Raw genomic sequence first — 11,720 nt, forward strand, 5'->3', positions numbered from 1 at the left:
AAAGCAGAAGCTCCACTTACGAGTCCCAGCTCGTGATCTTCCAGAAGAAAAACTCGAAGACCATTGTCCAGTGCAATCTGGAGAGGGAAAGGAACGAAGCATGAGCTATTTTTCGAAGCATTTGCCTTACCATCTCATATGGCGGAAAAGAAAAATCGGGCAGCGGGGGAAACTCCTCTGGAATCGGGAGTATCTCCTGCTCCATGCTTGCTGTTACTGCAAAGCTGATCACAGAAACGCTTAAGTTACAGCCTTGAGAAAAAAAATTAAAAAATCTGGGGTTTCAGAAAGAAAAGAAAAAAATGCTCACCTTGGAAGAGCCGGACTCCACCAAGAGGTGAGGGACAGAGAAGCTGCTAAGGCAACTCCAAGGATTTTCCCCGGAAAGCTGTTGCGACAACCACATTGCACTCTTTCAACCTGGACATGAAATTATTCCGGGTAGCGATCTCTTGCGGGCATACCTGAGGCCTGGTGGATGCAAGCGTAGTGCGAATCGCGCTCGCGCCACACGATCGCCATCGCCTACATTCGCAATGTCTTGCGGCCAAGCAGGAAATCGACAGCATGGTAGCATAAACCCTAGTTCTCGGTATATTCCAGTTTTAAAACAGTTGGCAATTATATTGGAAGATGCTGATAATTTGGACCACCTTTTAACATTCCAATAACTTGGGATATCAGTAACACACACTGAATCTCACCACTGTTTTCAACTGCTAGTTCTAGGTCCAATGCATCCACTAGCATGTCTTCCATTTTAAGTTCCCACACCTGCAAGTTTACGGGTTGATAACTTCAAATAAGCAGGTAACAACGTACCCATCCCAGATTTTCGACTCTTTTTGCCAGTCACTATTTCGAATGTCCGAACGCATATACATCAGCTTTGAAAGTGAGCTGTCCTTATGCATATTCTGGAAGGATGTAGCCACTGAAATATTACAAACAGTCACATTCATAAGTCGTAAAATGAACTCATGGGGTGCTGTGCTGTAATGAGTCTTGCCAGTATGAGCCTCAACAGGCCATAATCTGCAATTTTTGGTTGAAAGCTTTCATCAAGTAGTATGTTACCAGGTTTTATATCCCTGTGAACAATGTATTTCCCTGAGCCTTCGTGCAAATACACCAATCCTTCTACTGATGAGAGAAGCCAGGCCTCACTCATTCTCTATAGAACGCTAGGCCATGAACCCTGGCTTCTCTCATCTTGGTATCAGAGCAATAGGTTAGATTTTTTTTGGCACGAGCAGTGCCATAGATGCTAGGACAGGATGGCATTGTCTTCTTCCTCCAGAGACATGAAGTAGTTCGATGGGATGAATTTCCTTGCCTGGAAAGAACATGCACAGTTTTGGTTTATGAGGTGGGGACTCTGGCCTATGGTATTTGGATTGAGAAAATGCTTATCCAAGGATGATAATGACATGGATCCATACAACAAGTGGAAAGACCTGGATGCTAAGGCAAATGGAGCGTTAGGAGGAGGACTTGGCCCTTTCTACAGTGTCCACATGAATGTGGAGAAGAGTTTTATTGAGAATTGGAAGTCAATTTGTGAAATTATGGGAGTGGACTTGCAAGAAGATGTGGATATGATTCTTTGTCACAGTGAGCTATACAGCCTGGAACAGAAGCCACATAAGCGTGTGCAAGACTACATCACCAGGCTTCAGCGCAAAGTGGTGGAGATTCGATTGCTGGACCCAAAAGTTGCTGTGATCTAATGCAGTTTTGTTCAAGGGGCTTGCAACTCATGCTATGAAGTTTCATCTTCAAGAAGATTCCTGACATTACACAGTGACAAATTTTTGCTGCCGCACCAGAGGAAGATCCATGCTTAGCTTTCAATTTTGTCTCACGACATTGCTTCTTCACTAGACAATCCCTGCTCAGGTGCCCAAGCTTTGAACATGTCCTACACTTCAAATTGAATTCTCGCTTGGTGGCTGGCTTTTCCTTAGTGCTGTTGGAGCACTTATTTCTAAGTTGATTAAAGACAGAGGAGTGCCCTGCTTGTGTGTGCTGATTACCATGAGTCACCATGGCAATCCCGTCCTACTCAGTAGCATTGCCTTCACCTATAATAGTTTTTTCGTGCTAGACGAGCTCAGGAAAAATCTACTGCTATGTAATGTTGGGAATCTTCTTGATATAACAAAGATGAAACTTCATAGCACAAGTTGCAAGCCCCTTGAACAGAACTATATTAAACTTTTGATCTGTCACAGTAGCTTTTGGGTCTAGTAGTCGAATTTCCACCACTTTGCGCTGAAGCCTGGTGATGTAGTCTTGCATGTGCTCATGTGGCTTCTACTCCAGGCTGTATAGCTCACTGTGACAAAGAATCACATCCACATCTTCTTGCAGGTCCACTCCCATAATTTCATAAATTGACTTCCAATTCTCAGCAAAACTCTTCTCCACATTCACGTAGACACTGTAGAAAGGGCCAAGTCCTCCTTCTAACACTCCATTTGCCCTAGCATCCAAGTCTTTCCACTCGTTATATGGATCTGTGTCATCATTGTCCTTGGACAGGCATTTTCTCAATCTAGATACCACAGGCTAAAGTCCCCACCTCATAGACCAAAACTGTGCACGTTCTGTCACGTGCAAGGAAATTCGTCCCATTGAACTGCTCCATGTCTCTGGAGGAAGAAGACGATGCCATCCTGTTCTAGCATCTATGGCACTGCTCGTGCCAAAAAAAAAATCTAACCTATTACTCTGATACCATGATGAGAGAAGCCAGGCCTCATGGCCTAGTGCTCTATGGGATGGATCTCACACAGGATGGAAAGAAAACTAAGAAAGCCTTAAACTGAAGGAATGCGACTCTGTACGCCACGTGGCTCTAACATCTGCAACTCCAAGGCATATTTCATATCTTGTTTCCGGGACAAGTGCACATCTGAATCTGCAAAAGGAATTGTAGAAACAGCTGAATAAAAAACGAGAAAGCATTACCATCCAAAGCATGTCGGAGGCTTTTTCTTGTCATGTACTTGTACGCTAATCTCTAACAAAATCGCACTGAATTTTCTCAGAATGGAACTTCATGTACTTAATTGCAACGATCTGTCCTTCCAACGTTCCCTGTTTAATGGAATGTAAAACGACACATAATAAAGGATTAATTATCTGAATAACCTCCTCTCCCAATCTTGTTCTGGTCTTTAAATCCCATTGTCTCATCGCTAAGTTCTTGGTAAGAGGATACTTTGGTCTCTGGATTTTTCCACAGCAGTGCTTCAGAGAGGTTTCAACATGAATGGTAAAGTACCTGCACAAAACTGTCCTGCTCCTGCTCTGTATCCAATATAAGACGATCAGAACGCATGATAATAATGCAACGATAGGATTAGAGTTATTCGGGTCCCTGATTTTCTGCAAGGTGTACATGGTGATTCTGAAGATGCACCACTCAACGCACGTGGACCTCACCTGGAGCTCACACTGTAGGAGAGGAGACTTTCAGCATCAAAATGGCTCATTCGGTATTCCAGTGTTCCACATCCCACTTAGACTTCCTGTTGGTGAAGCTTGTGTGCTACCAGATTCCCATCGTTCTACATTCTCAATAGAGAAGACATATTAGGAGATGCACCTGGGTTACTCCACAATAGATCTCCAGTGGGACCATACAATACGACGTGACTATCAGGTTCAAGAACCAGAGAGCAGCCAGGGCCCATATAAGCACCAGTGAGTAAAACTGGTGACCAAATGCTTCTGCTGACATTCACATCCCGCAACAACACTTTGCAGTCCTGCTGCATCTCCAGCTCGTAAGCCTGATTCTGTGAGGTGAGCTTGCATCCGGCGTGTAACATGTTGAAGATGGTGTGGCTTTCCAAGAGTATCATGATATGTGTAGCCATCACAGTTATAAATAATCAATGCTGAAATTTGCTGTGATAAATTTCTGGAGCGAAGTGCAACATTTCCTCTAGCACTGATCCCCTTGATATGGTAACCGACTTGAAGCTGTCCCGAGATGGTATACGCAGCTCCATAGGTCTTGTTCATAAGTAGCTCCAGCTCTGAGACCAAGCTCTAAACCCGTCCCGCAGCATGCTCGAATTCACGACTTTGGAAGCAGCTTGACAATTGAAAGCACCGGCACAAGAATGCTTAGAGACGATCGAATTGCTGACCTCTGCAAGCTCGACAGTGTCAAAAAAAAGACAGGCTCTCCGATTCCCCACTGTAGTCCAGCCCCGAAGGGATTACTTTATCTATGAGAGTGGAGAACTGAGCAGCTACGACCTGCTTTGTGGTGGCATTAAGCTTGAAATTTGGATATTCCACAATAGAGGATGAGGAATGTGCCGCCATTGGCACAGAAATCAAGCAGATTTCGCAAGCTCTTATGGTCCATGAGTTAAATGTCGCGATTCTGCGAGTCACCCAGCGAGTTACACACTCAGTGCTGAGTCAATCGGACGCGTCCGAAGGACTAGCTAGACAAGAAAACGTTAGTGAAATGATTCCTAACTCTTTTCTTAATGTTTGTTAGAGCCAAAAGTCAGATCTTAGTTGACAAATGATGAGAATAAAATTTTGATTTTAATGTTTATTTAAGTTAGCCTAATAGCTACACTTAACTCACACTGAGTCAACTAAGTCAATGAGCGTCAACACTTCTTCCAGGAAGATAGCCCCTGTTCTTCGCGAAAAACTCCTTCACTGTTTGGTGTTTCTCCAGCCCCGCCTTGACAATCTCGGCGTGAATTCTCCGCGCGCTCTCCAGATCCTCAAGCCCGCGGCACGCATCCAGCGCCGCCACCAACGTCTCCGCGTCTGGAGCAAACCCTTCGCCTTCCATGCGCCGGAAGAGCTTGAGAGCGGTGGAGTGATTTCCAGCTCTCGAGTACCCGGCCACGATCCATCTCCAGTGCCAGCAATCGCGTTCCCCAATCCCCTCAAAGATCTTCCTCGCGTCGCTCATGGCGCCAAACTTGGCGTACATCTCCACCAGGCAACTGGAAACCACTGCGTCTCGCTCGAATCCTCCTCCTCTGGCGAGCAGCCGCGAGTGGATCATCCTGCCTTGCTCGAGAAACTCTTTCCTGTTCTTGGCCATTTGCTCCTTGTCTTCTTGCTCGATCGAGGCACCGGCGGAGCATGCCGCGAGAGCAGCAGCGTAGCTCCTCGCACTAGGCCGCATTTGATTGTCACCCTGCTGCTCCATCTGGGCGAAGAGATCTAGCGCCATCCGGGGATCGCCCAGCTGCGCGCACGCCGAGATCATCGCGTTCCACATCGCCACGTCTCGCTTCCGGCAGCCATCGAACACCTCCCTGGCCTCCTCCAAGCTCCCACACTTGGAATACATGTCGACGAGCGCGTTGGCGACGAAGACGTTGTCTCCAAGTTCTCTCTCGCGGATCATCTCGTGAAAAGCTCTTCCTTTGGCCAGCGCCGCCACTTTGACGATCCTGCCCTGCTGCCTCTTCCCTTCTTCCCTGGCCGCCAGGCTCGAGCAAGCTCCCAGAAGAGCAACGTAAGTTCTAGCGCTCGGTTCAAGCGGCTCGTCCTTCATGGCTTCGAAGAGCTTGATTGTCTCGCTGCCTTCTCCGTTCAGTGCGTAGCCCGTGAGGATCGAGTTCCACGACACGAGAGTTTTCCTATGGATCCCGTCGAAGACGCTCCGGGCCTCGGCCATGCTGCCACACTTGGCGTACATGTCGATCATCGCGTTTGCGACGTAAACATCCCCTTGGAACCTCGTCTTCTGGAGCTGTTCGTGGATCTTCTGGCCTCTCTCGAGAATGGTGGCGAGTTTCTTCGTGGCCTTGGACGATACCGGCGATCTCTCTCTCGCTGCGAGAGCGCTGCAAGCCGTGATCGCCGCGAGGAAGGTCCGAGAGTCTGGAGTGAACTCCTCGTCTTGCATCCGCGAGAAGAGCTCGAGAGCTACGTCGCTGTCGCCGTTCTGGACGTATCCCATGATCATCGAGTTCCACGACACCGGATCCTGGAAGGCCATCCTCTCGAACACTTTGCGAGCGATCGCCATGCTGCCGCACTTTGCGTAGAGATCCAGCACCGCGTTGGCCACGAAGATGTTGGATTCCTGGCCGCATTTCTCCGCAAGCTTGTGGAGCGAGATCGCTCTCTTGAGCGAGGATTCTTTCACCACCTTGCCCTGGACCACCTTTCCTTCCTCTCTGGCCGCGAGGTCTCCGCAAGCTTTGAACGCTCGCACGAAGATCCGAGCGTCTGGAACCACCCCTGCCTTGATCATCCGGTCAAAGAACTCGAGCGAGAGCTCTTTCTCCCCAACATCCGAAAATCCTCGGACCATCGCGTTCCAGGATCCTTGAGTCGGCTCGGCCAGCTTCTCGAAGATCTTCCGAGCTTCCACCATTGCACCAAACTTGGAGTAGAGCGCAATGAGAGTTTTCGCGACTTCGACGTGCCTGGCTTCCCTGGTTCTCGAAAGCTCGAGGTGGATTTTCTGGACTTGATCCACGCTGCTACATCCTTTCAGTGCGTAGCGGTGTTGCCTGATACGCGCAGGATTATACTCACTGTCGGCCTGTTCTTGCGTGTTCTTTTCGACGCTCTGGCAGCTCTCAATCTCCTCGTCACTTTTGTACCTGGCTCTCAAGCTCTTACGAGCGTCCGAAGTGGCAGGCCTAATCATTTTGAGCTCCTGTGGAAGCCATGGCGGACTGAAGAACGACGTGATCCACAGGCAATCCTTCGTTTTCGCGTGAACAAAATCCGGCTCTTTGGGATCGCTCTGCAAGCCAAACAAACGATCTCAGTTTCAGGGAAAAAAAGAAAGAACTCTTTCACGAAAACATCGAAGAGAGAAACTTTCACGATGGACAAAGCAAAAAAATTCTCGCAGATGGCTATCCAAAGAGGGGGAAAGAAACCCACCTTGATTTTTCTATGATCCCACCAGGCCGAGGGATTTTGAAAGAACTCGTTCCATTTGCACTCCTCGACCTTGACCAATCCTCTGGCATTCTCTTGAGAGTGCGTTCGAAACGAGAATTTCCTGAACGCCCTCATCCGATCTGCTGCATTCTACGCGAGGATCGCATCAATCACAAACCTGGCGACGATCGCCTTCCCCCACCGCGATCGCGAGAGCTTTCCCTCCCCAATGGGGTTTTAGGGTTTATGCCAAGCAAAATATTTCCTTTCTAGGGTTCTTCCGGATGCCGGGCTACGATGTCCGGATTGCGCCGGTGTGCGCGAGCGCAGTGCGAATGCCGCTTGCTAATTCCAATGGCAAGGCGTCTGCTGCTCCCAGCGCGGAGAGGAAATCGGTTGTGGAGCTGCCGCGCCACGTCCAGCACGTTTCTAGCCTGTCGAATCCCTATGTGAAGCATCTGGTGAAAATGCGGGAGAGCTCTTCGTATCGCGAGGCCACTGAATCGGTGCTGGTAGTCGGCTCCAATCTCTTGCAGTAAGCAATCGCTCTGTTTGTTTGAAGATTGGATGGATTTTTCCTTTCTTTTGCTCTTCGAGTGTGTTTTTCTGCGTGTTTGTGTGTTTGTTATTTCTTTCTTTGATTGAATCATGTGTTCTTCGAGTGCGTGTTCTGAATCTTCTCGTTTCTTTCTTTGCATTGAAGGGAGCTCTGTGAATTTGCAGTGACAAACAACACAGAAGCACCGTTTGAGCTGGAGATGCTACTCGTAGTGGAAGAAAGGGACTTCCCTCAAGAGCTCTCTACGTTCTCGCAACGCACGGTGTTCTTAACTGCGTCGGTCATGCAGAAGCTGGCGGGGCTCAAGTCTTCCGAGTCAGTGGACGCCATCGGTGTGGTGAAGCTACCATCTTCTTTTCAAAAGCTGAGCCCGGACGAAAGCTTGGCTTCCGCGGGAGCAACTCTCGAGAAATGGTGTCCGAATCCGCACAGGCTTTTGATCCTCGACGGAATCCAGGTAGAACTTCCCTTGTCTAGAGTTTTGTCAAATGGCAAGTTTTTCCACAGGATCCTGGGAACCTTGGGACGCTCTTGCGCACAGCTACAGCATTTGCTTGGGTAAAGAACTCTAGAATTCACGAGTCGATCTAAAACTTGTTTTATCGATTGTTTTCCAGGATGGTGTGTTTTTGCTGCCCGGTTGCTGCGATCCTTTCAACGACAAGACCCTGCGAGCATCACGAGCTGCCAACTTCCGGATGCCAATCGCGGCTGGAACCTGGCCACAGATTCAAGCCTTCGGCAAAGCCAACGCCATGAAATTCTACGCCGGCATCCCGGAGCAAGTTCACTCCTCTCGGCTCCACTCCAAGAAAAACTCTCCGGAGGCACTGATAGAGAAGATCAAGAGTGAGAAATCGCTGTGCCTGGTCCTGGGCAGCGAAGGCCAAGGCCTCTCGGATCCAGCGCGGCGGGGCTCGCAACACCTCACAGTTCCAATGCCCGGCAAATTCGAGTCGCTAAACGTGGCAGTGGTGGGAGGCATACTGATGTTCCTCCTCATGAACAAGAACATCTAGAACAACAAGGCAAGCTGCGAGGTAACCAGGTTCATGAAATCAATCCGTAGTAACCATGTCCCTTTCTGTTTTTCCAGGACGATTTTTTCATTGTCTGCAAAGTAACTTGAAGATTTACAAGCTCTCTAATAGCACTGGAAGTAGATGCTTTAAAGTAGAAAACGTCGTTGCAGGAATACATTGGTATCTTCACGAATGTTGGAAATCAAAGTAGAAACTTCAGTCTGACAGTATGGCTAAAAGTTCTAATGCCTTGCCCGCCCAAACTTATATCCACCATTGTAGTAGGGCCACAGCCAACGTAATGCTCCATGATCTTTCCGCTACCATGCTTACGTGACAACAGACAAATCATAGCAAAGCAGGCCTTATATGAAAAGCCACAAATAGAACATAGATTTTTTAACCCAACCCCATTGATTTTTTATGAGCTCGGTTCTTCCTCCCGAAAAAAGAGCTGATCATAAGTTTCTTCCACCAGGATTGCCACGACAAATATTGAGACGATCACAACTAAAACACTTGACACTGATGTTTCCAGAGAGCATCTGTGATGGAAATGCCAGGAACCTTAGTTGGTTTCCAAGGTAAGATCGGAGAATGGACAAGAAACTCCTCACTACCATTTATACAACTATGTCTTCATATCTGGACTCTCTACGTTATCAGTACTGCGATTGCTACTAGGTAGTGGTGGAAATCGAAAAACAAAAATAACTTTGGGTTCATGAAATCAAACTGTAGTAACCATGTCTCTTTTCTTTTCCAGGTCGATTTATTCATTGTTAGCAAGTAACAAGAAGATCTACAAGCTTTCTAGCACTGGAAGAAGATGCTTTGAAACTGGAAAACCTGGTTGCAGGAATACATTGTGGTAGCTTCACGAATGGTGGAAATAATAGTAGAAACTTCATCCTGGCAGAATGGCTGGTTAAATGTTCTAATGCGCTGCCCCTCGTACACAAACTTAAAGCCACCATGGTAGGAGGGATGAATGTTTAAGCATCCACAGACACTGTAGTGCTGCATGTCATTGTGGCAGCCAGGCCCAAGATAGACGTCAAAGTAGCTCGCCTTGGCAAGAAAGAAAGAGATGAGTACCAAAACCATGACAAACATTGTAAATGCTCTTGCTGCCACCATTGTATTGTTGAAGTACGAATGGACGAAAGCTATTACCTTATATTTCTATGAGATCACTGATCCATCCAAGAAAAGCTACAAATACGACACAGATTTTTTAACCCAAACCCATGTTTGTTTGAGAGCTCATGATGATAAGTTTCTTCATCGGGATTGCCACGAGAACAAGTCTCGAGATGATCGAAACCGAGACACTTGACACCAATCTCCCTCACAAGATCATCGTCATGGCTCAACACAAAGTCGAGCCATTCTCTCGTCCCCGAGCTCAAGCACTCGGGTATGTCGATCAGCTCCTTGCTCCGCAGCTTATAGCACGATTCCAAGTCCTGCTCCTCGGCGGCCATCTCCCAAGGCAGCCCCCGTTCGCTCGCGACGTAGAGGCAAACGTAAGCCACCGAGACCAGCTCCGTCATCAAGCCTTCCATCCCGTCTACAAGGCTGCTGCGCGAGGCAAACACCAAGTCCAGAGCTCTAGCTCCTCGCATCCGAGGAACCACTTCCACCGCAACACCGAGATCAAACAAGTAGAAGCGGCGGCCGTCGGTGCGAGGCGATGTGTAGACCCCGATGTTATGGGACCGGATGTCGCAGTGGAAGTAGCCATGGTCCTGCACAGCACAGTTCATCAACACCATAGCCGAAAGTCACACAAGCTTACGTAAAGCTCAAACACAGCATGCGTCAAGTCCCTGCACAGCCACTGCGCGTCCAGCGCGGAGATTGGGCGAGAATCGTAGCGCTCCCACAAAGGCAATCCATCCAGTGTTGAAAGTAGTGCCGGCTTCCTGTTCCAGACGCCGGAGTAAACCAGCGACGGGAACAAGGGCAGGCTTCGTAGCACTCGCGCTTCTCTTTCGACCTGCAAGAGCACCGTGTGTTAGCCGAGTCATCAGCACGCTGTGATCTTCACGTACCTGGTGCCAGGACCTGGAATCGACGCAGAGCTCCCGGATACACTCTTTTGTTCCCGAGAGCATCCGATCTTCATGATCATCTCTTGATCATCGCGAGCGGTGGTAGTGAGCTTTGTACACTTGTGAGAAACTGAGTTGAGTTACGGGTACTACTTGTAGATCGTCACGTAGCGTAGCTCCTAGCGAGTGAGGAGATCAAGAGAATCGAGAGAAGCTTACCATACTATTTTCCTCATTTAGCTGCTACATGCAAAAGTCTCAAGTTGTGCCTTGAGCACAAATGCATCTCATCCAGAATTTTGCTTCTGGAGAATCCATGGCTTGAGAAGTTCTCCAACAGTGGAAGCAAATGAGGCAAATTTGTTTCTTCCTCCTGGAGCATTATGAGCGCTGCCACCACGCTCTGGCTCCCGTTGGCTCCAGCCCACCTCCGTAGCGAGGTACGTCCTTCTTGACTCTCAAAGCCTTTGTCCTTTCACTCACGTTCTCATGGTTCTCCACAGTGGGATAACAGTGGAATAGCCCGCATCGCCAAAGGCCAAGCCATCGGGAACGTCTCTCTCTTCCAGATTGATGTAAGCTTCTTCTTCTCTCGCAGAACCAGATGCTCTTCCTCCAAGAGAGCTGCACTGACACTTCCGGTTCCCTCATCGTCTACGCCCTGGTGGAGCTCACCATGATCAACATGATGATTCAAGGCGGTGATCCAGCTCACGTTGATGTGGCTTCGTCATCCTTCCCGACGGCTCGGAGCTGCACTCGACCGCCAGCACGAAGCACTCTTCTCACTGTGGCTGTGCAAATCCTCATCAGCACCCTACCCTGGCAAAGCTCTTGCTGGATTCCATTGTCGCCATCAACACCCTTATCTCCACACATGGTCCCGAAGGGGAAAGGAGTACTAAAACTAGCTGAAGCAATTTCGTATTACAATTATATTAGTTTACAGTAATTGGTATTAAAAATGAATTACAAATACTGTAGCAAGTAATAAAATCTTGCCACCACAAAATTCATTGGAAAGAAGCATTGACATTAAATAATGAGCTCTAAAGTCTCAACCTTTGAAGATCTCTTCCCTTCTTTCAGCTTCTCTTGTTTCCGTAAGTTTGTTTCTCGTCCTTCCCAGCGATCACGTCCCTCGTTTTGTCTCTTGAAGAAGTCTATTACCTTGAAAGGACC

At 48.3% G+C, this 11,720-nt stretch overlaps 2 protein-coding genes across 3 annotated transcripts; one reads left to right on the forward strand and one right to left on the reverse strand.

Moving 5' to 3' along the window:
- Positions 1–4,564: 4,564 nt before the first annotated feature.
- LOC112344698 (pentatricopeptide repeat-containing protein At4g18520, chloroplastic-like) lies at positions 4,565–7,117 on the reverse strand. The gene is made up of 2 exons (XM_024670004.1): positions 6,901–7,117; positions 4,565–6,757 (listed from the first exon to the last, which is right to left on the reverse strand). The coding sequence occupies exons 1-2, from the start codon at positions 7,033–7,035 to the stop codon at positions 4,634–4,636; spliced, it is 2,259 nt and encodes a 752-aa protein (XP_024525772.1). The 5' UTR covers positions 7,036–7,117; the 3' UTR covers positions 4,565–4,633.
- Positions 7,118–7,170: 53 nt separating this feature from the next.
- LOC9660188 (uncharacterized tRNA/rRNA methyltransferase YsgA) lies at positions 7,171–8,708 on the forward strand. Of its 2 annotated transcripts, none has more exons than XM_002964793.2 (5): positions 7,171–7,435; positions 7,604–7,916; positions 7,967–8,017; positions 8,077–8,499; positions 8,556–8,708. In XM_002964793.2, the coding sequence occupies exons 1-4, from the start codon at positions 7,185–7,187 to the stop codon at positions 8,476–8,478; spliced, it is 1,017 nt and encodes a 338-aa protein (XP_002964839.2). In that variant the 5' UTR covers positions 7,171–7,184; the 3' UTR covers positions 8,479–8,499; positions 8,556–8,708. The 2 variants fall into 2 exon arrangements, with proteins under 2 accessions (XP_002964839.2, XP_024525770.1); XM_024670002.1 differs by having other exon boundaries at positions 8,077–8,487.
- The last annotated feature ends 3,012 nt before the right edge of the window (positions 8,709–11,720 follow it).

This window comes from Selaginella moellendorffii, unplaced genomic scaffold (assembly GCF_000143415.4).
Source record: "Selaginella moellendorffii unplaced genomic scaffold, v1.0 SELMOscaffold_5, whole genome shotgun sequence".
Lineage (NCBI taxonomy): Eukaryota > Viridiplantae > Streptophyta > Lycopodiopsida > Selaginellales > Selaginellaceae > Selaginella > Selaginella moellendorffii.